Consider the following 13,441-nt stretch of genomic DNA (forward strand, 5'->3'; position numbering starts at 1 on the left):
AAGAAAGGAAGGAAGGAAAGAGAGAAAGAGGAAGTAGAGCATTAACCTTGAGCACAAAAGCTTGGGACAGCACCCAGGCCCTGGGTTCAAGCCCCAGGACCAGCAAGGATAAAAGAAATGGGGGAGAGGGAGAGAGGAAGGAAGGAAGGAACAAGGATCCCATGAATAAGCAGTTGTCATCTGCCATGGTTTCTGTAGACCAGCAGCTTCTGGATTCTTCTGGGAGACTGCAGTCAGTGGGGCGAGCCTCGGCCCCCAGCCGGGGTCCTCTGCGTGTGTCTGCGGTTGATGATGCGTGGCTTGGTTTCCAGGTGAACGGCCAGGAAGTGGAATTACCCTTCTTCCATCCTTCGGGGAGGCTGGAGATTTACCGCAACAGAAACAGCACGACGGTGGAATCCAAGGGCGTGGTGACCGTCCAGTACTCAGACGCGGGGCTGCTGTCCATCCGCCTGTCCACCGCGTACTTCAACTGCACCGGGGGCCTGTGCGGCTTCTTCAACGCCAACGCCAGCGACGAGTTCTGCCTGCCCAATGGCAAGTGCACGGACAACCTGGCGGCGTTCCTGGAGAGCTGGACCACGTTCGAGGAGATCTGCAACGGCGAGTGCGGGGACCTGCTCAAGGCCTGCAACAACGACTCGGAGCTGCTCAAGTTCTACCGCAGCCGCTCCCGGTGCGGCATCATCAACGACCCCTCCAACAGCTCCTTCCTGGAGTGCCACGGGCTGGTCAACGTCACCGCCTACTACCGCACCTGCCTGTTCCGCCTGTGCCAGAGCGGGGGCAACGTGTCCGAGCTCTGCGACGCTGTGGCCCGCTACGCCGGCGCGTGCAAGAACGCGGGCGTGGAGGTGGGCCCCTGGCGGACCTACGACTTCTGCCGTAAGTTGGGGCCGCATGGGGGGGAGGGGAGAAGGCGGGGGGGCAGGGGGAGGCACGGCCCACCTCACCTTCTTACTCAGGACTTCTTGGGGGACCCAGCTCAAAGGGTACACGGTACCCCGAAGGGCATCCATCACCCCAAACCTGACCCTCTGCGGCTTTCATTCCCATTCCTACGCGATACTTGCTTTCAAATTGTAAACCAGGTAGCCATCCTCCTGGCTTGTGCTTTGAGCTCGTCCAGGGCGCGGGTGCCGTGTCGGGCGATGTCTGCGTGGGCATCTGCTCCGTTGGCAAAGAAGGAATGTAGTCACTCTGATAAGAAGTGCTGGTCAGGAGCCTGTGTGTAGCGAGGGGGAAGAGCACCCGGCCCTGAGACAAACCTGGCGGTGACCGTGAGGAGAATTCTGAGGCCCTGGCTCCTCGTGCTGTCCCCAGAGCCCGTGACCCCTCTTGCAGGGCAGTGTCGGTACTCAGGGTCGTTGGAATAAAGGCTGGAAAGACACGATACCAAATGCAGCTGTTTATGGGGAGCAGCCCAAGAGGAAGGGAGTAGCCCAGAGGGTGGACTTCAGCACGCATGGGTCTTCGCCAAAGTCTTTGGCCTAGACCCAGGTCAATGCTGACACGTTTTTACCCTCTTTTGTCTTTTTCTCTCTCTCTCTCCTATTCCATTGTCTCCTAATTGTTGTTCGGCTTTTCCATCAAAATAATTTGAAAGTGGCACAAAAGTTGCAAGAATATTCCCCACATTAACCTGGTAGTGGATAATCCATCTTCTCTCTCTCCCACTGCTTAAAAGTGACTCGCGCCCGTTGTGTCCCATTGCTATCACAGACAATGGAGGTGACCCACTTGTAAAGAGAAAAGGGCTTCTTTTGGCCCATGGCGGGCTCCTCCTGTTCATAGTTGGTCGGCCTCCTTGCTTTGGGGCCGTGACAAAGCAACATATCATAGTGAAGAGCAGAGGGCTGGGGATATGGCCTAGTGGCAAGAGAGCTTGCCTCATATACATGAGGCTCTGGGTTCAATTCCCCAGCACCACATATACAGAAAACGGCCAGAAGTGGCGCTGTGGCAGAGTGGCAGAGTGCTAGCCTTGAGCAAAAGGAAGCCAGGGACAGTGCTCAGGCCCTGAGTTCAAGGCCCAGGACTGGCCAAAAATAAAAAAATAAAAACATAGTGAAGAGCAGAGGAGAGCGCAAAGCCCTTCTTTGCTTCCTGAATGACAGTCTACTGTAACTCCACGGTCTCCAATGACAGACAGCTCCAATGACCAATGACTGCCCTCACCCTGCTTATCACCTCCCAGCACCTCCCAACAGCACCCTTTAGCCTTCAGAGTGCACGTTAAGATCCCAACGAAAGCACTTCTTTACCCCTAGGTCTTCAGTGTATGTTTAAAGATATTTTCTTGCAAAATAACCGCACTACAGTTATCCAAGTTAGGAAACTTACAACTGACACAATCAGTTAACACCATGTTCTCATGTTGTCAGTGGGCTCTGTAGTGTCCTTTATGGCTTTTGCTTTGGTGGAGGGAGGCCGTCGTACCGCCCCCCCAGCCTAAAATCACGCATTGGCACATTTTATCATCATGCGTCTTTACTCCTTTCATCTTTGTCTCCTTTTTGCCCTTACCTTTGTCTTCCATGCCGCTGGCATTTTTGAGGATGACTCGGTCTCTCTAAGACAGAATGACCCTCCGTGTAGATCTGATGTTTCCTCCCAAGCGCGCCTCTTCCGCGCATCCCTGCCCATTCACCCACACGGGCCCTGCGTGGCTTTCTTCTGGGATCCCAGCCTGCATGGACGTGTGTGCTCAGCCTCCCTCAGCACCAGGCTCACACGGGCCCCCGCCAAGGCCTTGTCAAATGGCCCCCTGGGTTTGCCCTTGCAAGCAGACAGTGGGGAGGCACTTTAAGACTGCGTGAATACCCTGCTCCTCCTCCTCAACACCCCCCTTCTTGTCTCCGTGCTCTTTGCCAGTTTTTGCTTGCCTTTATCTGTTGTACTGTGGTTACAAATGGACACGTTTCCAGTTCTACCCCAGTGAGTAGCCATTATCCCATTATCACTAAGAGCCCACCCCCATCCTCCCCCACCTGTCTGCCAACCGACCCTTCCGTCCATCCACTCCTCTCTCTGTCTCTTCTCTCTTACCATCAGTACGAACACAAGCTCCATTTGAATGACTCATCTTTCATATGACACCCATTAATTACTTTTGGTATTAAAATGGTTCAATCCCCGGCTTCTGGGCATTGAAGCAGGCTCCTGTGTGTTCTCTCTCTCTCTGCACTTTCTGATGAAATGAGATGCTCTGCCTTCATCTTGTAACCTTCTCTCCCCAGGCTGTGATCAGCCTTTGCTCTAAGAGGCTCTGTTTCCTATTGCGGAGGGCCTTAGTACAAACTAGCATCTGGCAAGGGGTACCCCTTGCTCTCCATGTATCTTTGCTTTGCCTATAGTCCCTTTCAACAGAATGAAGAACTCTCTCTCTCTCTCTCTCTCTCTCACACACACACACACACACACACACACACACACACCATACTTGTTAGAGTTTCTGGTTTCTGAGCCTGGGAAGCACAAAGAGCGCATACAGAGGGATGGGTGGCCATCACTTCCGAACCTCACCCGCCCCGGCGGGTGACAGGATTCCTGGAGCTGGCTTCGGGGAGCATGCTGTCCTTTCGAGAATGCCACCTGCAATGGGAGAGCCTCCTTGTTTCTGTGGACAGCCTCATCTGGGATCCGATAATACCTTCCCAAGTGGACCTCCCTGCGTCCCCCGTATCTGACCTCCAGCTTTCCTCCCCCGCTGCACACCCAGCTTTCCGGTTGCCTCTCCTGCGTGGTGTGGCACTGCCGAGTCCTGCCGTGCCGGATGCGGGTTGTTGGCAGGCCATCCTTTTGGATGACTGACCGTGCTGGCAGGAAGAGCGGCTTCTGTGCTGCGGGAGCAGGGCGTGGCGGGAGTGTGGCCCATGTTAACCCGGTGCACCAGCGATGACTCCGCCCTCCCGGGCCAGCGGGGTGTGGGGGGGAGGGGGGCGGGGGGAGAGTGGAGGAAGCTCTCCTGAGGGCATTTCTAGGCCACTTGGAATATGGCTTCCTTGGGCAGAGAGCCAGGCCGGCATCCGCGAGCTTGGGTCTTGGGGGGTGGCTGAGCACGCTTGCTCACTCCGGTCTCCAGGCACGAAGGGGTTTATGTGGTTGGGGTCCTGCAGAAGGGGGGCTCGGGTTGGGCAGCCACTGGACACCGAAGTCCCGTCTTCTCAGAACCTGAGAGAGGTCAGCACTGCCTCTGCCATCAGAGATTTCCCACCGTCCCTCCGGTTGGCAGAGCCAGGCTGCCCAATTAAGTCATTTCAGAGTCGTTTCGGGGGCTGGGGGGAGTTTTATGACTCCGCGTCTGTGTGTTCCAGACTTTCAGACAAATTCAGACAACACAATAAGTCATAAAGCCGGAGCCATTTAAATAAGTCATGTTATTTGCTATCACCATAAACCCGCAGTCACTGTTACAACATTCATAATTTAGAGACAAATGTGAAAATCCCTCCATGCAGTCATATATCATCATTGCTGAACTAGCCTTCAACTCCAAAGCCGTGCGCTATTGTAGTCAACGGAAATGGAGAGAGTCCTGTAGCCCAGAGGAAAAGAAGATTGGCTTACAGTACACAGTGCAGAACTACTGACTTGGTCCTCACGGGCTACGCGATTACAGCCAGGCAATTTATTTCTCTGTAGTGTCCTTCATGACCTTGGATTGTAAGACACGACTGCAGAATGATGGTTTGTATCCGAGCCAAAGAAAGTTCCAAAGGCAAGAGTTTATCTTTCTAGAGATGATGGGAGCTTTTGCAGATCTTTGGACCACACAGACTCATAGGCAGATTTCTTGTGCTCTGCTGTCTTCTGTCTCTGTCCTTGAGAAATTGTGACCAATCAAACTAGTAGAGAGACAGGGGTCGCTTACCCACAATCCTCGCAGGTTGGTACAACCCCACGCGGGTGGCTTGTGCTGTTTTGTGTACTGAGCTTTGTGACGCAGAGACCGGATCTCTTGAAGAAGGCTTCCTGACAGAAATGCAATTTGAGATGGAACGCTGATGTGTGGGTGGGATTTGGCTTTGGAGGAGACTGTCCAGGCGGGAAGAGAGTGAGAGCAGAGAGGGTAGAGGCGATTGCATGCAATGCGGTGAGGAGGAAGGACCCTGGGATAGTAGGGAAAGAGACATGGGAAACAAAGACACGAAACCGATTGGTAGAGTAACAATATCTCCATAAGGCCGATCTGTGAGAGACAAGGAAGGGCAAACGGGGAAGGGGGTGCCATTCCCCGAGCCTCCACCGTGCACTCAGTGGATGAGATTGGCTAATCCTCAGGACAATCCTTGTAGGCAGAGATGGCCTTCCTCTAGCCAAAGAAGAAACGGAAGCTCGAGGCCATTAAGAAGCCAGAGTGGAGGCAGCAACAGTCCCAGGACAGGGCGGCCCCAAACCACACCTCCTGTGTAGCAGCCCAGGCTAACCCCTGCAGGGTCTGGCTCTGAAGCCCTGCTTGGCGCCCTTCCTGGTGCTTACTCACTGACCTGCCGAACAGGGACCGCCACCCACGTGGTTGAGGTTAGGTTCCCCTATGCCTGCCGGCAGCAGGTACTCAGCACTGGCCCCTAGACCCAGACTCTGACCCCCAGAAAGCCATGCGTGCTAGAGGAGCCTTGAGCAAGGGCTTCCCCTGGCCTTTGATCAGCCCAGGCCAGGCACTAGCATGGGTCACGTGACTCCACGAAGCTCGCCGAGCCGCACAAATGGGAGCACGCACGGGTCCCGGCACACGCAAGTGCACGCGCGAGCTCCCGTCTGTGTTCCCTGCCCCTTTCTCAAGCCCTTCTTCTCTTTGACACCCCTCAGCCCTGGACTGCCCGGAGAACAGCCACTTTGAGGAGTGCGTGACGTGCACCGAGACGTGCGAGACCTTGGCCCTGGGCCCCATCTGCGTGGACAGCTGTTCCGAGGGCTGCCAGTGCGACGAGGGCTACGCCCTGCAGGGCAGCCGGTGCGTCCCCCGCAGCCGGTGCGGCTGCAACTTCGAGGGGCACCAGCTGGCCACCAACGAGACCTTCTGGGTGGACCAGGACTGCCAGATCTTCTGCTACTGCAACGGCACGGACAACAGCGTCCACTGTGAGACGCTGCCCTGCGGGGACGAGGAGTTCTGCATGGAGGAGGGCAGCCTGTACGGCTGCCGGGCGCGCACCGACGCCTCCTGCATCGTCTCCGGCTACGGCCACTACCTCACCTTTGACGGCTACCCCTTTGACTTCCAGTCCAGCTGCCCGCTCGTCCTGTGCACCACAGGGAACAGACCGAGCTCCGACTCCTTCCCCAAGTTCGTCGTGACGGCCAGGAACGAGGACCGGGACCCGTCCCTCGCCCTGTGGGTCAAGCAGGTGGAGGTGACCGTGTTCGGCTACAGCATTGTGATCCACCGCGCCTACAAACACACCGTGCTGGTGAGTGAGAGGCGGGTGACCTGGGAAAGGACGCCGGGGGGCGGGGGTCCGGGCCAGCCGCCACGCCGCCGCCGAAGCAGGCGATCTACAGTGTGCAGAAAGACAGTAAGTTAATGTGCATTAAGAATACTTAGTGTATATGCATATATTAGAACTGATTCATAATGGTATGTCATAGATAATATAATATGTGATTACTATAGGATGTCCGTATACTCTATATCCGTATATTATATATTTAATTAGCAAACTCCTAGGCATCTCTCAATCAAACTGACAACCAAGATTGGCCAACACAGAGAAAAACTGTTTGGCTAAGTCTCAGGAACCCAATTAGGAGTCGAAATAGCTCTGGAAACACACCGTTTACCTTATAGCAGGGTGTTTTGGCGAGAGCACAGCCCCACTTGAATCCCAATTTGCAACCAGCGTGTGAGGGACTTCAGGCAATCGCTCAGCTATCCATCCACAAGTGGCCGCACCCCTAACACAGACTCGGCCTCTCCCATGCGCTCTTGTCCTCACTCCCCTCTTCCCTCTCCAGCTCTGGTCTCTCCCACCTTTCCTAGCCTTCCCAATGGCTCCCGTCGGCATCCCGGAGCTCCAGAGTCTCCTGGGTTCCAGGGCTCTGCAGGGACTCTCCTAACCATCTCTTTCCTCGCCTGGCTTTCAGGCCCTTTGATTCTATAGTACACCTTCCCTACCCTTTCACCTGCAGGGCACCCCTGAGCACGAGGACACGAGCAGGAGTGCTGAGAGAATTCCGTGACCCCCTTGAGTGGCTTCATGATGGCAGCCCCTTTCACTGGGAAGGCTCCGCTTCACCACCACCATTTCTCAACAGGATGTAAAATGCTGTACAACAAGCAAGCCCACGGCCTCTGTGGGAACATTTCAGGGGTGCCAATTTCCGAGTGTCAGCCTTCTTGACAGATCCTCGTGGGTCTGTGTCAAAATTTAGCATCTCCGGGGGCACTCCTTTGCATCCTGAATACATTGATCTTGATATTCTGAGCAACGCTGAACTAAACTAAGTGACATTTAGAGCTGCCGGGTGCCCTTTCTGCTTTCTTTTGTTCTTTGGGATTTGCTTGAGAACTCTTCTGTGGCATGGAGAGAGATCCCCCTTCCTGAACAATCGCCCCTCGCCCCGTCAGTGAAGTGGACCTTCATAGCGTCTCACTACCCTTTCGTCTTCCTGTTCTTGGGGAGAAAAGCCCAGCTGTGGTTCCTCTTAGGATTTCTTACAGTAGTTTATTCCGTATCCATTATACCTTTAGTCACAGTGCCTTTTCCCCCACATCTAACTCTCAATTCTAACCATGAGCTTCTTAAGGACAGGAACCCCACCTAATTCATCCTTACATCGGATGACAGTAAAGGGCCCTCAGAGAGTGACACTCGAGAAGTACTTGTCTCCTGAGTGGGTGAGGTCAAACGGCCACCCCTTTCTTCCGTGTTCGGCATATCTGAGAGAGTGGCTGAGCCTACAAGGCTAGTTAGTAACAGGCCAACTTTTAGCCACATTCAATTTCTAGCCGCGGCCTCAGTAATCAAAGCTGCCCATTAGAATACGCCCCCTCCGCTCCATTTTCATCAGAGGTTAAAACAAACACATCCATCATTGTGTCCACGTGGCTCCCGTCATCTTTGTCCTTTTCTCCTTCAGGCCTCATCTGATGTATTTTCACCCTTCTGTGTATGGATTTTCATACGGTTACTTACACCTTTGACATTTACCTCCCTTCTACCATTCTGTCTTTCAGGACTTTTCTTTTCCTCTAAAATATAATCTAGCCCTGGGCACTCCTGCCTATTTTACCTACTGTCAATTGTTTTTTTTTCTGCCTGGTGTCACATGTTTTCAACATTCAGGTGTACAGATATTTGCAGTCTCATGCGCCCTTGCCAGTGGTTTGCACGTATAGCTCACTGGAAGTTCATGAACACTTGCTGTTTTCGTGTGGTCCTCTTTATTTGTTTTTTTTCTTTTTTTGCCAGTCCTGGGGCTTGAACTCAGGGCCTGAGCACTGTCCCTGGCTTCCTTTTGCTCAAGGCTAGCACTCTGCCACTTGAGCCACAGCGCCACCTCTGGCCGTTTTCTGTATATGTGGTGCTGGGGAACCGAACCCAGGGCTTCATGTATACGAGGCAAGCACTCTTGCCACTAGGCCACATTCCCAGCCCATGTGGTCTTCTTCATAGGAGCTTCTTCCTGACTCCTGATTCTCCTTCCCTTCCACTTCAGGCTCAGCCCCTCCTGGGTCAGCCCGCCTTGTGGGCCTGGTCCCTGCCCCTGAATCGTGATACATGTTCCTTGTTCAAGTCAAGAGAATTACTCAGCTCACATAGACTACGTAGAAAAGACACACACTGGTGTCATAAGCCTGCTGTAGCAAAATACCAGACAAGGTGGCTACGAACAGCAGAAGCTTACTCCCTTGTGGTTCTGGAAGCTGGAAGTTCATCTTCAAGGCAGCGCTGTGCCCCTTCTGAAGTCTAGGGAAGAGTTGGCCCCACGTCCCTCTCCTAGTTTTTGGTGGTTACCAGCATCTTTACTATTACTTGCTTTATTGGCAGTGTGACTCCGCCCTGTCTTTACGCCCCTCCACGTCTCCGTTTCTCTGTGTACATCCCTCCCGTTCCTTTCAAGGATGCTAATCATTGGATGTAGGGCTCAGATAATCCCCTACGACCTCATTTCAACCTGACTACAGTTATGTAGACACTACGTACAAAGAAAGGTCACACACCAGGGGCTATGGTGTCGGTGTGTCTTTTGGGGAGACAACATCCCCACCCACATTTAGGGGGCAGCTGGGGAGACATGCACGTCCAGGAGGGCAAGCTGATACCTTGTTGGGGCCCTTCCTTCTCAGTCGCCCAGAAGTCCCCGGTGTCCACACTCAGGATGGAGTAGACACCTTCCAACCTCCCTCCCACAAGAAGACCCAGTTCAGGATCCACTGGGCTTTTTCCCCACTTTGGTAGGGCCCCAGGGATAGATCTCACCGTTTGAATTATTAATGTGCATTACAGGATCTGCTTAGTCGATGATTTGCATTTGTTTTCCTCCTGATGTTAGTATTAGTCATCTCTCCCTGAGTCCAAGACTAATGGCCGTCAGCATGACCGTGGGAGGTGAAGTGTGGGAGGAGACACAGGCCAGAGCCCCAGGCCGTCGCTGCTCCTCTCAGAAATGGAGGGTGCCATGGAAGCGACTCCTTGTGACTGACCTTTCTCGGCATTCAGCGGCTCCTCAGGCAGGCAAAAACGCACCAAGCCAAAGGAAGCGGGAAATAAAGAGGCAATGGGCAGAGCAGGCAGGGTCACGAGGGGCGTGGCAGGGAGGGGGCCGTGGGGAGGGGGCCACGCTGGGCAGCACGGCCTCCACCCACAGCTGCCCGCCCGCTTCCTGGCGCAGGCCCACAGGGGGCTGGGGGAGGGGCCGCCCAGCCGGCACCCTCCCCACTCACCATCGGTCTGGTGGTCCTGGAAGGAGAGCACGGCTCTGGCGCCGGTCAGTTCTTCGAGCTTGCATTGCTCCTAACCTGTGCCAAGAAATGAACACTTCTTGCCGTACGATATCAAACATGAATGTGAAACAAATTAAAAGGCTCACCCATGCCTTCGGTCTGCAAAGATGTCACCTATGGGAGAGGGCGAGAACATAGCAGGCGTTGCCTTGGCAGGGTTTCCAGAAGGGCTTCCTGGATGGGGTGACCAGACCGGAACCTGGAGGAGCACATCTGCTTGGCCGGCAGGGAGGGGAGGACTTGTGGACAACGGAGGCATCCGTCCATGCAGACCTGGGGGTGGGGGGAGCAGCGGAGCCCGGGAGGGAGGAGGCTGAAGAGTAAGCAAACGCTACTGAAACTGATTTGCGATCTCACTCCCAACACAGCCGGCCTTCCATACCCGCTCGTGCTGTCTCTGTAGTGGACGTGAACAGACACGATTTGCATAGCATTTGCATCGGATCGTGTATTATAGATAATCTAGAGATGATTGAAAGTTTTCGCGTTGTATGCAAATGCTGCATGCAAATGCCACTTTGCAGAGGGAGTGTAGCATCGTTGGAGCCTGGTGCCCGTGGGACCTCCTCTTTTCTCTCTGACCTCTCTCTTGGCTCTTTTTCCGCCTCCATTCCTCAGTCTTGGGGAGAGGTTCAGGGCCGGGGCTAGAGGTGGAGTCAGCCTTTGTAAGGTGTCAGAGATGAGAGCGTTGAGTCGGCCACTGCCTTGCTGTGTCCCTGGCGTGGAAGAAGCCCGTGGACCAGCTCCAAGTGGGATGCGTGGGCTCGCTGTCACGTGCTTGCGCCCGGGGGAGGGTTTCAAGCATTCGATCGACTGCTTGGTCCTATGCCTGAGCATCTTTAAAGCTCGGTATCCACGAGATGTCATCGAGTTATTTTAAATGTTGCCTTGGCAGGAGCGGGTAAATGGAGGGGAAGGACAGCCCTAGCGCCAAGGAGATGAATTAGGAGGCAGTTTGGTTGTTAAGGTGAAGGATAATGAGGTCAGAACCAAGGTAAGGCTGTAGGCGTGGTAGGGTGTCTCTGCAGGAGAGATTCAGCAGGCCAGAGAGCATGTTGAAAGGCGTCTCTGTCTCCTGCCAGGGGAGTCAGCTCTTCTGTTGGTCCTGCCTGTGTGCGGAGCTGGCAGGCTCTGTGCCCCATTGGAGTCTAACCCAGCCACGGCTGCTTCCTTTGGATTGGAATACTTCGAGGGCAGGACAGTTCTGGGGTCGGATGTTTCTGGAGGGATTTCTTTGTTGTCTGAACTTAGACATAGGTGCGTGGAAGCCTGTGTCGAGTGGGATACCTTGTGCCGCACACCTGCCTAGGAGTCCCGAGGACAAGGGGGGGCTGGGCGTGGAAACCAGCGAGCCCTGGCTCAGCCCTCGGGCTGGCTGCGCTCTTGTTGGAGCCGGGGCTGTACACAGCCCACCACAGTGCACAGCAGGTGGCACCGAGCCTGTCAACGGCGGCATACGCACGCTTGATTCTGACCCGAAGTATGGGAGGAGAACAAAATAAAAGTCTAAATAATCATTTCTGACTGCCCAGCTCGGGAGTGAGTTATTCTGAGCCCGGCCAGACGGGCCAGGTGGCAGAGGGCAGAGCCTGAAGGGTGAGAAAGAGGCAAGTGAGTAGAAAGCAGTGTGCCAGGCAGAGAGACTTGCAAAGTGAAGTCATCCTCCAAGAGGGAAGGAGGAAAAAATCCCGAAGAATTGAATACATTGGGGCTTACCTAAAATAAATCTGTGGCAGTGCTGGAAATAGAAATACAAGACTTCTAGGTTTGGGTATTTTATTCTAAACTTTAATTGAATTCTTATTACCCTCTCATTACCTTGGAGAAAACAATTTGAGCTCCTAGGGGGATAACGAATGCTACGTAAACAGAAGGCACTGAAATAAATAGGTATATTAGTTTACAAAGGATAGTCATTTAAGTCTGTTCAAATCCTAATAGTAATAGTTGGCTGGCATAAACAACGCTCTATGCAAAGACTGCGTTCCACCTGCCCGGGCTCCCGGGGCATTAGTCTTCCTGGAGACTAATGAGCGGGAGGGGGGAGGACTCTCCGGTCGCCAGCGCTTCTCCACGCTACGCCTTCTCTCACAGGTCAACGAGGAGCGGCTCTATCTGCCCCTGAAGCTGGGTCAAGGGAAGGTCAACATCTTCTCCTTCGGCTTCCACGTGGTGGTGGAGACCGACTTCGGCCTGAAGGTGGTGTACGACTGGAAGACGTTCCTGTCCATCACCGTGCCGCGGGGCATGCAGAACGCCACCTACGGCCTGTGCGGCCGCTACAACGGCAACCCGGACGACGACCTGGAGATGCCCATGGGCCTGCCCGCGCTGAGCGTCGGCGAGTTCGGGCAGAGCTGGGCCAAGAGGGACGCCTTCTGCCAGGTGGGCTGCGGCGATCGCTGCCCGGCCTGCGCCAAGGTCGACGGGTTCTCCAAGGTGCAGCAGCTGTGCGGCCTCATCTCCAGCCAGAGCGCGGGCTTCTCCAAGTGCCACAGCAAGGTCAGCCCCGCCTTCTTCTACAAGAACTGCCTGTTCGACGCGTGCATCGACGGGGGGGCCGTGCAGACGGCCTGCAGCTGGCTCCAGAACTACGCCAGCACCTGCCAAACGCAGGGCATCGCCGTGACCGGCTGGAGGAATCACACCTCGTGCTGTGAGTCCCTCCGCCCGCTCTCCTCCCGCCCCCTCCTCCTCCTCCTCCTCGCTCGGGCCTGGGGTGGGGGCTGCTCTTCCAACGCTGTGGGAGGCAGGGCGCTCGGGGACAGCGTGGTTTAGGGGCGGGCGTTAGGGAATTGAGTTTGTCATCGGAAACACTGCCCCTCGCCTCCCCAGGCCTCTCTTTCCGTATCCGCAGAACAGGGATAATGCCTTTCGTTTCCTGGGTTACCTTGGAGGAGGAGACGAGGTGGTAAGCACGCCGTATCACGTTAACCACAGACTCACCGGGGAAGAGCTAGACGGTTCCTTCGCGTGCTCACGTACCCTAGCACCTCTTAGGGCCTTCGGCGTGGTGGTCACGTGCTCGCTTTTTCTAAGTGGGTTCATGAACGCCATGTGTCAGCCCGCACGCTTGTGAAACATAGACTAGTAAGAGCACTAGAAAAAGGGTTTGGAGCGCCCACCTTCTAGCCTTGACTCTGTCTTTAAGGATCCGTGTGACCTTGAGCCAACCTACTTTCTCCTCCCTGGCGCCCAGTCTCCCCCTCTGAGGCCCAGTCATCAAGCGGCCTGCGTCATGTAGACCGCGCACGTGTCAGGAGCCCCAGATGAGGCCATTGGGGTCCCAGCGCCCGCAGCGCCTGCTACACGGTGTCGTGTGATTGGCTTGCTCTGCGCCAACCCTCATGCTGAACGCTTTGTCAACAGCAGCTCATTCGTTCTCCTCAATAACCCAATTAGGCACCGGGAGACAGCCACTCTGGGGAGCTTCGTGACTTGATTGAAGTGAGACAATGTTGGTGGCCAAGTCTGGGATCTGACTTTTCCATC

At 54.8% G+C, this 13,441-nt stretch overlaps 1 protein-coding gene across 1 annotated transcript in view; it reads left to right on the forward strand.

Annotated features, from left to right (window-relative positions):
* Tecta (tectorin alpha) overlaps nt 1-13,441 on the forward strand; it is a 67,333-nt gene that overhangs the window by 27,737 nt on the left and 26,155 nt on the right. Inside the window, 3 exon segments of the mRNA XM_048344012.1 lie at nt 312-885; nt 5,812-6,413; nt 12,044-12,605. Of these exon segments, the coding sequence (XP_048199969.1) occupies nt 312-885; nt 5,812-6,413; nt 12,044-12,605 (1,738 nt within the window).

The sequence above is a fragment of the Perognathus longimembris genome, chromosome 3, assembly GCF_023159225.1.
Source record: "Perognathus longimembris pacificus isolate PPM17 chromosome 3, ASM2315922v1, whole genome shotgun sequence".
NCBI classification, from domain to species: Eukaryota; Metazoa; Chordata; class Mammalia; order Rodentia; family Heteromyidae; genus Perognathus; species Perognathus longimembris.